This window comes from Odontesthes bonariensis, chromosome 23 (genome assembly GCF_027942865.1).
Source record: "Odontesthes bonariensis isolate fOdoBon6 chromosome 23, fOdoBon6.hap1, whole genome shotgun sequence".
Taxonomy (NCBI): domain Eukaryota; kingdom Metazoa; phylum Chordata; class Actinopteri; order Atheriniformes; family Atherinopsidae; genus Odontesthes; species Odontesthes bonariensis.
In genome coordinates this window covers 30,350,406-30,368,804 of record NC_134528.1, presented here as the reverse complement: position 1 = coordinate 30,368,804, position 18,399 = coordinate 30,350,406, and the positions used below count along the sequence as shown (strand labels likewise).

Genomic DNA, 18,399 nt, shown 5'->3' with positions numbered 1-18,399 from the left:
CTGTTAGTAAACAACCAGTAAACTTCTGTGCCTATAAGCTCTCGGTAATAAATGCAGGTTTGTCATATTAGCTTATCAACATTTTGTTTTCTCTGTCATTTGGATTTGATCATGTTGAGTTTGTGTGTTTATTCTACCTTTACACAGTCCAGCTTGCTGGGCTGGACCATCTTCTTTCACACTCTTCACAAAGATGGTGTCCATTGGTTCCAAGTGAGATTGCTGACAACCTGCTAAAGCATACAGAGGCATATACATATACACAGAACCTAAAATGTGAAAAATCGCAGCAGTCAGCTCCACCAACATGTAAAAACAAAGTCACCTATTGTACATGTTTCCTATAACCTTTGTCAAAAATGATCGAATCACCGCACATTCATTTTTTTTACTTTTTAAAACTGTTTCTTTAAACAGTCTTTCAATTCTTTCCATTTTTTCAATTCTTTAGAGGAAAAAAGGATGGAATCATAACCCAAAAATTCAGTTAGTACTTAGTTTTAGCTCCTCCATCTTTGATTCTTTGAGGACTTCACCAATGAAAACCAACATTCTTCATCAAATAAGTTCCAACTTTCTTGTACAGCAGCTGACAGGTAAGCTGTGCAGGATGGAGCTTTGTCTTGACCATTTTTATTTTGTTTCCACCATAAATTTGATCTCAGACTGTTTGCTGGTCCTGTTATTTAGTTGACACGTTTTTCCTAAAGAAAGGCCTGAAAGGTATTTGCTCTGTGGCAAGATGCATCACCATCCTGAAAAATGAGCTCAGCATCCTCAAACCTGCTTTTGATTAATGGAATAAATCCGGAGTCCACCTGTGCATTTCCTGGAGAGGCAATGGCTGCGATCTCCCCTGCTCCTGCTCCAGGTTTTCTTCTCTTTAGGTGTTAGTGATGGTCAACGTTTTGTATTATTTTCTGGATGGAATTCCAGAATTCCTTGAGCTGGTTTCTTAAAGTTCTCTCACAAACAGTGACTCATGTTTCTGCTCATTTGTTTTTATTTTTTTTGTTGCATATTTTTCTATTTTCAGACAAACTGCTTTGAGTTTTCTGTTCTGATGATTTGACATCTTCCTTGGTTGACCTGTCAATTTCCCTTTAACAACCTTCCATTTTGTTTGTACTTTTTCAAAATCCTGGACACAGCTGACTGGGAACAATCTCTTGAAAGAGATAATCCTTTCCATTGTTTCCACTGATAACTCCATGTTTCCCTGTTTCCCTGTCAATCATCTAGGTGCAACAGCTCTATTTCAACTGCAGACTAATTTACAAATTTAGACTATTCATATTTTTTTCCTCACATTTAGGTGTTTTAACAATTCTTTTCCTCTAATTTTTCTAAAAAAAACCAACAACTGTAAAACAGGTATAATTTACAAAATGTTCTTAATGTTTGTTTTCTTAATCAATGTTTTTACATAAAATTGTGTCATTTCTTTATTTTCTTTTTTTTAGAAAATGCAAAGCTGTCTCTCCTTTGTCTCTGTATGGCCCTGTGATGGACTGGTGACCTGTCCAGGTGCACCCTACCTCTCGCCCAATGACAGCTGGGATAGGCTCCAGCCCCCCCACAACCCTAAATTGGAATAAGCAGGTATAGAAAATGGATGGATGGATGGATGGAAAAGCACCAGATCAGGTGATTCCATCATTTTTGCCGCCAGGGGTAATACATGGATACAACCGATTGTGCTTAGGCCCAGGAGCATGGTAAGATGCTAAAAGAAACATTTTCATTATATAAAATTGAGTTTAATGCTGAAAAACCTTTAACCACTTTGTGGCTAATAGAGGGAAAATGAATTACTCACCTTTTCCAGTTGTATTACTGTTCTCTTTATCCTGTTGGGGAAACACAGAGCAGTTGTGAGTGAGGAGAACCAATGGGGGGCGCTGCAGCCAAGGTCTCCAGCAGACTCTGCTGCCTGATATGAAATTAGCAAACTGTCTCATGCAAACAACATACAGTTCTCAGAGGTGTATGTGTAGTCATGGGGCCTTTCAGTCACTCTTACCATTACTCTTACTCTAAATACAACATGTTGAAAGTGCTGATACAATCAACCCCATTACGTTTGCAGTTTGTCAAAATGAAGGATGAACAACAAAAACTGCTAATACTGCACAAAATTAATTTACGTTTTTGTTTGTTTGGTAGTACTCTCATTCAGTTATTCACTGTGCAGAGAAATGAAATCAGTTTCATTTCTACAGTATGCTAAGCACAGGGCCTCAGTTAGAATATCTTTTTGTATGTATACTAACAAAGAATAACTGGCCTGGTCCAATCCATGGTTTTTCCTTTTCAAGTGCAAACCTTTTTTACAGCACTGGGCCAAATGATCAGGAAACAAACTCATTGGGCCTCATGCAAGAACATTTTCATTCAAATTTTTGTTCTAAATTTCTCTCATTTTTTTGGTACGAAGGTCTCGTACGAACACGCCACGTCAGATTCAACAAACGCTCTTAACTTGGGAAAAAGTGTGTAAACCACCTGCGGAAATGATGAATGCCACCCGTGCGTATTTAAGTGCACGTGCACGAGGATAGTAGACTTTAATACTCAAGGCCCAAAATAACACCATATAAGGCTGTGCTTCCTCTCTCCTGTGCCAGGAAGTGTTGAGTGCTGAGTCATGAGAATGGCATCAAGGTGCAAAAAGAACAACTTTAGGGGCTCTGAGACTGAAGTTCTGCTTTCAGAGATCCAAAAAGGAAAATCTGCCATTTTTAGCCAGCAGTGGAATTATGGGACCTGCTAAAGCCAAGAAATGGGAAGTTATTAGGAGTGCTGTTTATTCCGTGTCATCTGTAGTTCGTAATGTCACCGAAATAAAGAAGAAATGGTTTGATATGAAAATGGCTTAAAAAAAAAAAGTCTCGCCATGGCCAGGTGCTCAATGACTGCAACTAAAGCCGTGCAATCAGTTGTTGCCTCATCATGATGGCACTTTGATGGGGCGGTCCATGAGGGGTAATGTTAATGGATTGTATATTTAATTACTTTGAAGCAAACAGAAATAAATATATACATTATACCCCATAATGATGCTGACATTATTATGTTTGACTTAAATTCATTGAAGGTTAATTTGTCTGGTATATAACAAGGTCAATGGGAAGTGTAACCAGCGACTGACTGGCTACTTTTGGATGCCTTAGCGCATCAGGCTCTTGGAAGAGAGCGTGTGTTCCGAGACTGTGTAGATATCCTTGCAGAGACAGACAAATGGCTGACATCGTGATTTAAATTGCCAAGGACTGTGCTGATGATTTGTAGATGATTTTTATAAATTCTCCATAAGAGGCTGCAAAGGTGAGTCTGACTACTCTTTTCTCCACAACAACCTGGTGACGCAAACAAATTGGACTTCTAGAACCCCACTGAATGAGTCCTCTGTGCCCCTGCAGCTGAGATCAGCCGGCTGGCAGGTATGTTTTCTTCTAACCATTTAAAGCGGCGGATGTTTGCTGTAGAGGTACAGTGTGACAGCTTCTGGGGTTCCTTCAAACTAAGAACACAGGAGAAGGTGGTGGGCTCGCCCTCATAGCCTCTTCTTTCCTCTGCACAGGCTGCACATGGCTGCCTTGGGTGTCCTGCATTGTTTAAGCTACATGTTCATAAGCTGCTATATGTCGGTGACCGGTAGGATCAGTTTAGGGGCAAATTTGACTGGGTATAGGGTAGGGGTGGAACGGTACAAAAAACTCACGGTTCAGTACGTACCTCGGTATGGACCCTACGGTTCGGTACATTTTCGGTACAGTGCCGAAGGAGGCGTGTTGCGAGGTTCGAGCACATGTAATAGATATCTGAATCCTGCCTCTTCTACAGTGGAATATGGGCGCATAGCAGATGCGATGTAAATTCCAATTGCTTCGGTAATTTGTTTTGCTCTGCATGTATTCGTATCCAGGGGTTGTTGTAATACATTTGGGAGACGTAATTGGTCGGGTCTTTTCATGGTTCTATAGCAACGCATTTGACGGAGGTGTGTGGTGGTCGGTAGCTACGCCACATGTCATGCTATCACGGCTGAAATGTTTCATCATACCACACAGACACAACCTTGGCGTGTTTAATAAGTTAAACTTACACGTTGTCTCCTTTGTCTGCGGCGCGCTGCTCTCCTTTCTTCCTTCATGAAATGAAGAAGTATCGCCTGCGCTTGATCCTGACTCTGTGAGCTCTTCCAGCCTCGATATTAGACGCCTGATGTGATTGTCCATGATTAATATCACCGTCATGCAGACCATGAACACGGTGGCCTCCCCGCTCTCCATATTAGCTTCTTTGTGGTGTTTTTTCTTCTCTCGGGTTTTGTTTTGTTCCGTTTTGGTGTTGAATGTGGCGCTAAACGGCTAACGGCTAACACGTCACTGACGCGGACGGCTGCGCGCGGCGAATCAGTCCCGACTCATGTGCGAATGCAGACTGAAACAGCTCCGCTGGGGAAGGACAGTTATCAGAATGAAATTCGAGTAGGACAGTTCTCATAACTGCGTTCTTATAACTACTCTGTCCGAAAGCGTATATCTCTACGGACCAATCAGAGCTTGCATGTGGCAGTGTTTAAATGGGTCCTGAAGGAAACTCTTGCAAAATAACAGTTCCGCGTTCAGAAAACTTCCGTACCGTGTGTATTCTGCGTGGAAATGCGCGTACCGAACCGTGACCCCCGTACCGTGACGGTTCGGTACGAATACATATACCGTGCCGGCCCTAGTATAGGGTCATAGGGTCATAGGGTCGGCAGCAGTAAAAGTGGTGGAAAGTTTTAAAGACAAGCTTGTAGAGAAATTCTGCAATTACCAGCGTCTTTACAATGTATCTTTGCCACCACACAGTAAGAAATATGGTTGTGAAAAAAGCTGGCGAGAGATCAGTACCATTTTGGAAAGGTCCTTGCACAGAGTAAAATGTTGGATCAACGGAGTTTGGACGATGCGGATGGTGTGTTTTGTCTGGTCTGAGTCACTGGTGTACACCCTAGTGGAATGCTCTGGTAACACGGCAAATGGCACGACAGAGCAAGTCGCTTACATTAACTTGTGATTTAAAATGCAAATATAATCCAATATAAAGATTTTAAAATTAAACTGTATGTTAGAGTGAAATCGCTCTAATTTGTTAAGAGGCTCCAGGTCATACCTCATACCTCATGTCTCACCTGAGAGCATTCGGTTTCCTTGAGGCTGTGGAGAGATGATTCTGGTGGGTACACAATGAAGTGGCGCAATGTGAAGCCAAATCCCTGGGAATTCTTTTGGAGAAAAAGAGTCCGAGGGCCCTGCCACAGCATGCCCTCCACTTCACCCGATGACAGCGGCCGGCGTCTGTTCTCACTGGACGACACCATGCCATGTCTCCGCCCTTTAGCCTGTTGATAATCAAAGATGGGGAAAATGGAAACATCAGTAACATGGAACTTTCCTTTTACCTCTTTTAAGAAAAGGAACACAAATGAAATCTTACCATGTGAACCTTAATGTGTATTGCAAGTACCATTTTTCATGCACTCAGCTACAGTTGAACACAGTTAAAGGAAGTGAGAGTGGGTGGATGTGGGCGTATGTGGTTCATTCAGAGAGCTCTGCCAGTATGTGACCAGGGTAGAATTCCACCAATGCCAGGAATTTCCCAGATTTCCTTTTTCCAAAGAGGAAATTTTATTATCACAAACAGCCACACCTATAGTCACGTTTACTGCATCCAGCCAACAATTGGCAAGTTAAAAATAATGCCGTCTATAAATAAAAGCTGCGGAACAACAGGAACTTATTTAGACTTATGAAAACAGATCCGGAAAATCCGATGAACAATAGACAAGAGAAGTACACGCTTGCACAGTGTATGATTAATAACATCCACTGGTACTTCTATCAGAAGTTTAATAGTCTGTTACCTTGTTCAGCTCTGCTTTGGTCAGAATGTCAGATAAGCACTTAATAAAGTTTGACATTCAAGTTCTCGATCTTAGCAAACTTAAACAATGAGTGCTGTAGACTAAAAGAAAAGCGAGTAAACTCCCTGAACAGCTGGTCTGTGACAATGATGACTCATGTCGGTCGTCCAATAACCAGAAGGTTGGCGGTTCGATTCCCACTCTCACCACTCAAAAAAGATTGGTGGAACTGACAGCTGGAGGGGTGTCAGTCCACCTCCAGTTAGCATTAATGAATCAACTCCCTCTGACTGTTTAAATGTTCACGTTCCTCGAACCACAGGCAGAGGAGGAGGAGTGGCAGCTATCTTCAGATCAGGGTTACTAATCAGTCCCAGACCCAAGATTAGTTTGAGCTCTTTTGAATCTCTGATTCTCAGTTTTTCCCACGCAAAGTGGAAATCCCAGAAACCTCTTGTGTTTGTTGTTGTGTATCGTCCACCTGGCCCTTATTCTTAGTTTCTGTCTGAATTCTCAGAGTTTTTATCCCAGTTAGTGCTGAGTACAGATGAAGTCATTGTAGTGGGTGACTTTAATATTCATGTACATGTTGAAAATGACAGCCTGAATATGAACTTTAATTCTATATTGGACTCTATTGGAGTGTTCACGGACCGACTCACTGCCTTAATCACACCCTTGATCTTGTGCTGACTTAAGGGCAGATTATAGTTCTGCGTCTATCGTCTTGACGTGTTGCTTTGCTCTGGTCGCGAACCACTTTTCATGTTATGGTTCTGCAACCTCGGTCTGGAATTTCTCGGGACGCACAGCAGTTTCCCCTCGCGAGAATTTCGGTGGGCGGTGACGAGAACTTCGGGGGCGCCGGCGGAAGTGTTTATTTTTCAAAAAAAAAAAAAAGTGTATGCAAGATATGGATCTGGAGTTGCACGACATCGAAGAAGAACAGCTTCTTTTATTGGAGTTGGCGAAAATGCACAAGGCACACCGAGGACCAATCACAGCCGCTTTTGTCTGCGCACTTCCGTTGGTGGTCTGCGTGCGTCTGTCGCGTAGTCAGGATTTTTCTGAGGTGCACGACAACGCGCGCAGAGCCTCTGCGTGGGGGAGTGGTCAAGATTTTGACGCTCGCAGAGGCTATGCGTCCGAGCGTCAGAGGCTTTGCATCTGAAGCATAAATCAGCCTTTATGGCATTGAGAGTGACAGTGTTCCCTCATAACCCTGTCTTATCTGACCATTTATTTTATTTTTTTTGATAACCTCCTTGTCATGGCTGAGGTGCCCTTGAGCAAGGCACCGTACCCCCCATGCTCCCCGGGGCGCTTCATGGCTGCCCACCGCTCCAGGTTGGCATCTGTTTCTGAGTGTGTGACCCTGTGCATATGTGTGTCAACAGGTGCCAACCTGGATGGGTTAAAAGCGGAGGACAAATTTCGTGTGTATGCATGTATGCATGACCAATAAATCGGATCTTAATCTTAATCTTAATCTTAATGTCCTGAAAGAGCCTCCCAACCAGGCTGAGTTCAGGTCCGAACTGTTCAAGAGGGTAAGAGGAGATAGCAAGAAGTCATTTAAGGTCTACTGTACATTAGGTTCATTCATTTTATACTCTCTCAGATGGAGCTGAATCTCACGTTGTTCAATTAAACACACTCTGCACACAAACTCTGAGTGAGTGTATGTGAGAGTGAGTGAAAGAGAATGAGGTGACAACATATCTTCCTTTTATTGTCATCAGTGAGTATGACAGATGATGACAAATCGAATAAAACAGTGTATGTACCCGACTCTAACACGTTCACACACAGCTGCATGCACGGATACGATGACCCGGCCCGGCTCAACGGATCTCTCCAACTCACCCACAGTCACTGTTCAATGTGTTTGTCAAGTCAGATGGTGAGGAGAAATGTTAAATAATGCCCCAATAAATGTTAAATAATGCCCCAATATTTGGTCCTTCTAAAAGTTTGAAGAAATGAAGTGAAATTGCTTTAATATAGTCAGGGTGATATTCAGCAAAAATCCAGTCACAAATTTGGCCAGTTTACTGGTTTTTATTGTTGCCATAAAAAAAGCCCAGCACACTAATGCTATTTGTCTTGGATTTTGTTGTTAGTTTGACAGTAGTTTGTGTTAGATTCAAGATTCAAAAGCTTTATTTATCCCGAGGGAAATTGCTGTGCAACAGTTAAGGTACAAGAGGGACAGTACTAAAGTAAAACAAAATAAAAATAAAATAAAGCTGCAAGCTAGAGTCACTATTCTTAAAATGAACATTTTGCCACGTTTTAACTTTCTATTTTTTATGTTGCCTATGCAACCACCTCCAAATTTAAAAAAAAAAGTACACTCACAATTCTCTAAGTTTATTTGGGCTGGTAAACGGGCCAGGATTCGCCTCTCGACACTACAATGGCCTAAAGAAGAGGGTGGACTAGCTCTCCCCGATTTAAAACTTTACTTTCTCGCCTTTCAGATCCGATCTATACATGTTTGGATGGATTCAGAATCGCACATTCCATGGCGTCCAATAGAGGCTAGGTTGACCTATCCTAACCAACTTACAGATATACCTTTCATGCAGACAGGACGGAAAAGTACACTAAGACATGGTATTATTCTCTCCTCTACTTTGAGAGCCTGGCATAATGCTGAAAAGATACTGGGTGGTCCATTCAAACTGACTTTGTCCTCTCCTTTATGGAACAATCCTTGTTTAACTTCAGGCAAGCAACCCTTTACTTCTCCTGTATGGTCATCCAAATGCATCCACACAGTTAATGACATTTACGATAATTCAATTCAATTCAAAATTCAATTCAATTCAAAAATACTTTATTTATCCCAGAGGGAAATTAAATGTTGATGTAGCTCAATTAAATCAAAGAGTTATTATAGATGCTGATGGCTGTGGGCAGGAAAGATTTCCTGTAGCGGTCCGTTTTGCATCCAAACTGAAGAAGCCTTTGACTGAAGAGACTCTGTTTTCCGATAACAGTCTCATGGAGAGGATGTTCAGGGTTGTCCATAATTCTCTTGATTTTATGCAAAATCCTTCTTTGCATTATTGTCTCCAGAGGTTCCACAGTCGTCCCCAGAACAGAACCAGCCTTCTTTATCAGGTTGTTGAGTCTTTTTAGGTCCCTGGTTCTGATGCTGCTGCCCCAACAGATGACGCCAGAGGAAATGACGCTCTCAACAACAGACTTGTAGAAGATCTGCAACATCTTGTTGCAAACCTTGAAGGACCTTAGCTTCCTCAAGAAGTACAGTCTGCTCTGTCCTTTCTTGTAGATGGCTTCACTGTTGTGTCTCCAGTCCAGTCTGTTGTCCACATGAACACCAAGGTATTTATATTCCTCAACCACCTCCACTTCTTCTCCCATGATGGAAACAGGGTTTGATCTGACCCTGTTTCTCCTGAAATCTACAATCATCTCCTTTGTTTTGTTAACATTCAAGATGAGATGATTGTTCCCACACCATGCCACAAAGCGGTCCACCAGCTCTCTGTACTCAGCTTCTTGTCCATCTCTGATACACCCGACAACTGCAGAGTCATCTGAATATTTCTGTAGATGACAGGAGTCTGACTTGTACTGGAAGTCTGAAGTGTACAGAGTGAAAAGGAATGGTGAGAGTACAGTCCCCTGTGGTGCTCCTGTGCTGCTGATCACCTGGTTAGACACACAATTCTTCAGTCTGACAAACTGTGGTCTGTTTGTCAGGTAGTCATTAATCCAGGTGATTGTTGAGGCCTCCACCTGAGTCTTCTGGAGTTTCAGACGAAGCAGATCAGGCTGGATTGTGTTAAATGCACTGGAGAAATCAAAGAACATGATCCTCACAGTGCTGCCTGCTTTGTCCAGATGACAGTGGGTTTGTTGAAGCAGGTGTATGATAGCGTCTTCAACTCCAACTCCATGGCGATAAGCAAACTGCAGGGGGTCCTGATATGTGCTGGTTTGCTTACACAGGTGGGTCAACAGGAGTCTCTCCAGGACCTTCATGATGTGGGATGTCAGTGCAACAGGTCTGTAGTCATTGATGTCTGAAGGGTGAGTTTTCTTTGGTACCGGAACCAGACAGGATGTCTTCCACAACAGTGGTACCTTCTCTTGGGTCAAGCTAAGGTTGAAAAGGTGTTGCAGAATCCCACAGAGCTGCTCTGCACAGGCCTTCAGGACTCGGGGGCTGACACCATCTGGACCTGCAGCCTTGTTCCGGTTCAGTCTTTCCAACTGCCTCTTCACCTGACTTCTAGAAACAGAAAAGTGGGAGGGGGAGGAAAAGGGGACAGCAGCATCTCCTGATTGGGTTGATGACAAACTAGTGGAAGCAGAAGAATCCATGACTGAGGTGGAGATGGAGATGTTACAGGAAAGCTGTGGGTCAGAGGAGGGTGGGATGTCTCTTTGGCTGGGAACAGGAGGGGAGGATGGTGAGCTTGTTCCTGAACTGAACCTGTTGAAGAATGTGTTCAGCTCATTTGCTCTGTCCAGACTTCCATCCATCCGATCCTCTCTCTGTTTGAGGCCTGTGATCTTCTTCATTCCTGACCACACATCTCTGATATTGTTCCTCTGCAGTTTACTCTCAAGCTTCTTTCTATACACCTCCTTGCTCTCTCTGATCTTGACTTTGAGCTGCTTCTGTATACTCCTCAGTAACTCCCTGTCTCGCTCCCTAAAGGCTCTTTTTTTCTTGTTCAATAGTTCCTTTAGCTCACTGGTGATCCAGGGTTTGTTATTAGGGAAGCATCTCACTGTTCTGGTGGGGATGGTGTTGTCCACACAGAAGTTTATATAGTCAGTCACACACTCAGTCATGGCATTAATGTCCTCTCCATGTGGCTTACAAAGAGAAATCCAATCGGTTGCATCAAAACAACCCTGTAAGGCTTCTTCAGCTGCCTCTGACCACTTTCTAACAGTCCTTTTTGTGACAGGTAGTCTCTGGACAAGGGGTTTATATGCTGAACAGAGAAAAACAAGGTTGTGATCTGATTTTCCCAGGGGAGGTCTTGATTTGGAAATGTATGAATCCTTGACATTTGTGTAAAACAAATCCAATGTCTTGTTTTCTCTGGTAGAGCAGCTGACAAACTGTTGAAAAGTTGGCAGTGTAGCAGAGAGTGAGGCATGATTAAAATCACCAGATATTGCCACAAAAGAATTGGGGTGTTGTGTCTGTATCTTAGCAACAACGGAACTGATGACATCACATGCAGTGTCGGCAACAGCTGAGGGTGGAATGTAAACAGCCACCAAAACAACACTGGTGAACTCTCTTGGCAAATAATATGGACGAAAACTTACTGCCAATAGTTCAATGTCAGGACTGCAGAGACGACTCTTCACAGTAACATGTCCTGGGTGGAATGACATAATGGCATACTGCGCACGTTCCAAGACCTCCAACACCAGTATGATCTCCCAGGCTCATCCTATTTCCTTTATCTCCAGCTCAGATCTTCGATGAAGGCATATGGAGTGTCTTGGCACCCATTATGTTCACATCCTCTATCTAATCTTGTCTGCCCTAGTAGCCTTTCACGAGGCCTGGTAGCAAAACTGTACAACCTTCTGATAAGGAACTCCATGAAACCTCTTTCTGTTGTGTCAATATGGGATAGGGAACTTAAGGCAATGGGTGTTGATCCAGACTGGGAAGAGATATGGGACAATCTACCACTAACATCTAAGTGCCTGGCACATCAATTAATTCATTATAAGATGATCCACAAGGCATATACAACACCATACATACGTTTCAAAATGAATAGCTCTCAAAATCCACAATGCATGCTTTGCCAGAACGCCACAGGTACCTTCCTCCATATGTTTTGGGAATGTCCCATTATAAGTATATTTTGGAAATATGTTATTGAGATTCTTGAGTTTCTCTTGAGTTTCTTGACATTACTCTTGTGTACCCCTGTTTTTGTTTATCAAATGATGATTCCGCACTTGAGCTCTCTCTACATTGAAAAACGTCTGGTGTTTGCTGGCTTCACAGCTGCCAAAAAGTCAATCTTCCAGCTGTGGTTCAAACCTGATATTAGTGCAAAATGTTACTGGATCAGATCCTTACTGGACATTGCATCATTGGAGGAGACCGCAGCTCGACTGAACAACGCCAGTTTATCTACAGTAAATGCATGGAAGGGACTTTGCTCAAGAATTAAGGACGTTCTAACCAGTTGAAGTCTATTGGTATGATGTCCCTGCTAGTTTTTTTTTTTCTTCCCTTTTATTTGATCTGCCTTTGTTTTGTTTTTGTTTATTCTTGTGTGCACTATTAAGCCATATCTTGCTTGTACGTATTCTTCTAACAGTGCAAATAAAAATTATAATCACAAAAAAATAGAATAAAATAAAGCTAACATAAAATAACTGAATACAATATGTGCAAATTAGCAGCCTCAAAAATAAAAACAATATATACAAACAAAGTGTCATTGCATAAAGTGGTATTGGGTAAAGTGACATTTGGCCTCAGGACGCAGCGTTTCCTCTGAACCTCTCTCCACCTGAGGTAGATGAGTTAAACAGTCTGATGGCCACAGGCAGAAAGAACTTCCTCTGGCGTTCAGTCCTGCACAGGGTGGAAGGAGTCTGCTGCTGAAGGTGCTTCTGCGCGAGGTTAGCACCTGGTGGAGAGGGTGGGTGTTGTTGTCCAGGATGCTGTGCAGTTTACACAGCATCCTACAAACTCTTTGAGCAACAGTGGCTTCTATTGTAAAGAAGCTTGACCAGTCGGGGTTAGAAATAGACAGGCAGCACAGTGCCTGAGCTACGACTCAAACTTGGGCCTCCTGTATCTAAAAGCTTGTCTATATGAACTTTTAAAATTCAAAGTGCTAAACATTTTTGTACTGGTCTTTTATCATCGAGAACCAATGTGCTAAGCTTGGAGGTCATAACCATTCAAAAAGCCACAAAACCTGCGCGTATAAAGCAGTAAGACAGGCAAAATGTGATGTGGCTGCACAGGACTTATTGGAGAAACTTTAAAACAGTGCTTCCCCAACCTGGTCCTCAAGGCACACAGCCCTGCATGTATTTCATGCGTCCTTGCACCAACAATCAAATGTGTCGGCTCTTCAGTTTGATGAGGACCCATTCATTCGAATCAGGTGTGCTGGATCAGGGAAACATGCATGTCTTCCTACATACATGCAATGTCATACAACAAACAACAAATATACAAACAGCAAGTTGATCAACCTTGCATTCAAAGTGGAGCCTCCCACATGCTTTAAGAGACATCTGTTTAACAGATCAGGTACTAAGCATGCAGGGACACTTACGCATGGTACAGGAAGTCTCCGCCCATAAATCAAAGATTGTCCAATCATAAAAATGTTAGAATCACCAAAAGTCCTAGCACTAATTTTCTGAATGAGCGGAATATTTTGACATTTGAATGGTTTTAATAGTTTAACGCGTGTAAGAGTAGTTAAGTGCTGAAAAACGAATAGAAGAATATAAAAATGCTGAGTCACCCTATTTACACAGTGAGAAAGGCAGCAACAAGAAGCTTCAATCCATTATCAAGGTCAGAACAAACCGTAAGCCCACCAATAGGAAGCCTCGCGATGTGATCTGCATCTGACAACACGCATTGTTTTTTTATTCAAATGATGACAGAACTGAATGCATTGTGTTTGGGGACACTGTGACGGCTGGCTTTAGCACCTTGTCTACAAAGCTTAGTTCAACTGTCAGAAATCTGGGAGTGACCTTTGACCTCATCTGAGGTCGCACAAACAAATTAACAACGTCGTCAGGACTAGGTTTTTCACGTTATGTCTCCTGGCCAAAGTTCAAATGTTTTAAAGTCGTCATGACCTTGAGAAAGCCATCCATGCCCTAATAAGTTCAAGGTCAGACTGTTTTAATGCTCTTTATGTCGGCGTCTCCCAGTCTTCTCTCAGCCGCCTTCAGCTGGTGCAGAACGCTGCTGCCCGTCTTTTAACCAACACCAACAGACGTGTGCACATCACTCCTGTTCTTAACTCCCTCCATCGGCTTCCTGTCCTTTATAGAACTGATTTTAAACTTTTAATGTTTGTTTTTAAAGCTCTTAACGGCCTCTCCCCGTCGTATTTATCTGAGCTTTTAACAGTCCTGGTAGAGCTCTGAGGTCAGCAGATCAGTTTCTGCTGGAAGTGCCCAGGTCAGAATACAAACCCTGGGGTGAGCGAGCCTTTTCCCAAAGCTGCCCCCAGGCTCTGGAATAAGCCCCCCGTCCAGCTGCGTCTTATTTCTGACCCGGGCCTCTTCAAATCTAGGCTAAAAACCTACTTATTTAGGACGGCTTTTAATACCCGGTAGTATGATGACACTTTTATCTTATTCGATTTTGTTGTATTTTATTGCTTTCACTGTTCTTTTGTTTTTATTTGTTTTTACTTCTTCTTCTCTTTATTTATCACTTGCTGTAAAGCACTTTGGTACACCGTAAGGATTGTTTGTAAAGGGCTGTATTAATAAAGTACATTTACATTTATATTGTTGGCTGTGGTGAAGTTTCAAATTGTAGTTTTTTAATAATAACAGTGTGCAGTGTGCAGTTTATATATGCAAGGCCAACAGTCTCTGGATCTTTTTTGTATTTTGCATGTCACAACGCTTCAAATGTTTTCGGTTGGTGACAGATCTGGACTGCAGGCAGCGAGTCCAGCAGCCATATTTTTTTTTACTGCAAAGCCATGCTGCTGTAGTAGATGCAGTATGTGTTCAGGTTGTTCAGCTGTTCCAGTCTCTTCCATGGCCACAGGTGTACGAGGCATGCAGACTGCTTCTGCAAACATCTGTGAAAGAATGGTTCGCTCTCAGGAGCTCAGTGAATTCCAGCCTGGTACCCTGATAGGATGCCACCTGTGCAACATGAAATGTTGGAATTTTGTGCACACAGAATTCATTTTGGTTTCTTCAGATCAAGTTATTCTTTGCAAGAAAATATTGCTGAAAACTTAAATGATTACAAAAAATATTTGCCTACACTCAGAATGTCCCTCTGCCTGCTCAGGAATGAGGCACAATTATAGCGCCATATTCCTTAAGCTTTTGGTTTTCAATAACACTTATTTTTCAAGCCTTTTGTTGCCCAGCTTTCTTGAGATGTGTTGCTGCCTTCAAATTCAACATGAGCTCATTTTTTATGAAACAGTTTTAACATTTGTCTTGTCTTCTGTCTTCTATATTATAGTGTGTCATTCTCTCATTCTATCTTTATTCACATGTTAAGTAGCATCCTGACTTTTGTGTTGAAGGTGCTGATTCATTGATTGTATGAAACATTGAAGAGATTATGTAAAAGCACAGCAACACACACACAAGTTTTTAAATAAAGCTCTATGAATTTACGTGCATGGTTAGGGCATCAGCTTCATTTCCCTCTCCTCTGCGATGTAGTCAACAGGCCTCATGAGTGCGACATTACATAACACATAAAGGAGACCCCGAGACATGGCCTAACACACACTCACACACTTAAATGAGCCAAACACCACACTGAGTGCGAATAGCAGTGCTGCTTAACTCCAGAATGCAGTTCTGTTACAGGTTGACATAGTCACGTCGTTGGCTTTTTTCCTTCCTTACTCGGTTGGTAAGACAGAAAATAATTTTCCAACTTTTTTAGCCAAAAAATCAAAATGATTAGACAAAACATTCACGCAACACAGACAAACAAGAAAACTAATCTGTGTCTAAAACCTAGAAATAACTCTGACGTTATGTCACAATTTAATATTGTTAATTTAAAAATCCTAGAGGAAACAGTTCAGCATCCGAAATCAGCAACTTGTACTCTGGACATAATACAATCCGACTTTTTAAAAACTGTTTTTACCTCAGTAGAAAGTGATCTCCTACAAATAGTTAACAGCTCACTGGCATCAGGCATTTTTCCCAAGTCACTAAAGACAGCTGCCATTAAGCCACTCCTAAAGAAGAGAACTCTAGACGCCTCTATGATGAACAGCTACAGACCTGTCTCTGACTTCTACCAAGACTTTATCAAGACTTCTACTTTTCTGGATGAAAGTGGAAGTCTTGATAACTTTCAATCAGGCTTCAGACGTCATCACAGCACTGAAACAGCTCTGGTCAAAGTGTTAAACGACATCAGGTTGAATACTGATTCTGGTAATGTTTCAGTCCTGGTTCTGTTGGACCTCAGCGCTGCGTTTGATACTGTAGATCACAGAATCCTGTTGCACAGGCTGGAAAACTGGGTTGGACTTTCTGGAGCGGTCCTTAACTGGTTCAGGTCCTACTTAGAAGGCCGGAGTTATTTTGTTACAATTGGCAGCTATGAATCTGAGCGAGTGGCCATGACTTGTGGAGTCCCCCAGGGGTCAATTCTTGGACCTCTTCTTTTTAACTTGTATATGCTCCCTTTGGGTCAGATACTGCAGAACTTTAACATCAATTATCACAGTTATGCAGACGATACACAACTTTATGTGTCTCTGTCACCGGACGACTGCAGCCCAGCAGACGTACTGTGTCAGTGTCTGGAGGAAGTAAACACCTGGATGAGAGAGAATTTTCTACAATTAAATGAAGACAAAACTGAGATCATTCTGTTTGGTAGCAAAGAGAAGAGGGTCAGCGTTGGTAAATATCTTGAGACTCGGGCTCTTACAATCACTGACCAAGTTGGTAACCTCGGAGTGTTGATAGACTCAGATCTGACTTTCAGCAGCCACATCAAAGCTGTCACCAAGGCAGCTTTTTACCATCTCAGAAACATCAGCAGAATTAAAGGTTTCCTCTCCCAAACAGACCAGGAGAAACTCATCCATGCATTCATCTCCAGCAGACTCCATTACTGTAATGCTCTTTTAACTGGACTTCCCAAAAAGAGCATTAAACATCTGCAGCTCATCCAGAACGCTGCTGCTGGAGTTTTAACCCGGACTAAGAGATCTGAACACATCACAGCAGCTTTAACATCTTTACTCTGGCTTCCAGTCAGTCACAGAATAGATTTTAAAAGCCTGCTGATGGTTTACAAATCCCAGAACGGTTTAGGCCCAAAATCCATCTGTGATATGTTCAGAGAATATAAAGCCAGCAGAGCTCTTAGATCCAAGGACTCAGGTCAGCTGGTCCAGTCCAGAGTCCAGACTAAACATGGAGAAGCAGCATTTAGCTGTTATGCTGCAAACAAGTGGAACAAACTGCCAGTGGAGATTAAACTTTCACCAAATGGAGACATTTTTAAATCCAGGTTAAAAACATTTCTGTTCTCATGTGTCTATGCATGAAATCTGCACGCTATCTTTGAATTTATCTGGACTGTTGCTTGTTTTTAATAATTTTATTTGTTTCTCTTTATATTCTTTTATGTATTTATAATGCTTCTTCCACTCCCTGCTGCAATGCTTTTATTTTATGTAAAGCACTTTGAACTGTTTTGTACATGAAATGTGCTGTACAAATAAATTTGACTTTGACTTTAAAGGAGTCCTCGTCCCGCATTAATCAGAGCAGACATAAAAGGCTAGAGAAAGATGGCTAAAGAAGCATCCAGGGAGACACAACCCTGTCTACAATCATCAGATCAGACAGCAGATAAGAACTCAATGAACAATGACAGTAACAACTGTTTTTAGAGCTGCGCTTCCCCCAGTATGATTTTAATTCTGTTACTTGTGCAACAACTCCTCCAGTTAACAAAGTATTTACAGAGAAAATGTATATACACTGAGAATAATTAAAAACAATGGCTCAAGATGAGATTCTGAATTTTCTGAATTCTGATTCTGTTTCTGAATTTTTCAGTCAGGTTTTAAGCACTAACAGGCTTTTCTACCTGCTGCCCACATTTCACATGTACTTAAAGAGGACATTTATAAGCAAAGTCCTTTTTCAGGCACTCTCAAATTAAAGCTGCACCAGGACAAATCAATTATTATTATTATTTTTACATAAACAATGGGTCAAACCACTCTGTAAAATGCTAAATGACTTGTGGCAATTGAAGTTTCATTGGAGTGTTTTAGGGACTTTTCTATAACAATAATATATTTGTATTTGACAATACAATACATGAACAGAAATATTTTAAAGAAAACAATTTATCTCTCTGTAATTGCCATATATGATAAAGAATAAAAGTCAAAAGCTGAAAAGCCATATGTAACGAGGATAAAAGGAGGCTTCAGGCCAGACTGATGGTCTGGTGGATCGATATAGTGAATTAATTTGTTTAACGAATGGGACAAAGTTATGCAGGCCGGCCCCTAAATGTTTTCTCTTACTAAAACTATCTGAAAGCAAATGTGGTAAATAATATTAAATACTAAAAGGCAGCGTATTTACCAAAACAGTCAGTTTTGCACCTATGATAATCCAATAAAATACATAAATGTCACAGATGGTAACAACATCATAATCTTTATTCTTTAGTGTTTTGGTAAATACTTGTAGACGGTGTTAGAGCTGTTGTAGGATAT

At 41.8% G+C, this 18,399-nt stretch overlaps 1 protein-coding gene across 7 annotated transcripts in view; it reads right to left on the bottom strand.

Annotated features, from left to right (window-relative positions):
• The window catches only part of LOC142374359 (rho GTPase-activating protein 23-like), a 93,479-nt gene that overhangs the window by 34,627 nt on the left and 40,453 nt on the right, over positions 1 to 18,399 (bottom strand). For 6 of the 7 annotated variants that reach the window (XM_075458003.1, XM_075458000.1, XM_075458005.1 and 3 more), the window contains exons 2-4: positions 5,183 to 5,392; positions 1,820 to 1,850; positions 138 to 233 (exon numbers count right to left, since the gene is read on the bottom strand). In XM_075458003.1, coding sequence (XP_075314118.1) covers positions 138 to 233; positions 1,820 to 1,850; positions 5,183 to 5,392 — 337 coding nt within the window. The remainder of the gene's footprint in view (positions 1 to 137; positions 234 to 1,819; positions 1,851 to 5,182; positions 5,393 to 18,399) is intronic. The other variant, XM_075458001.1, reaches the window with a different exon arrangement.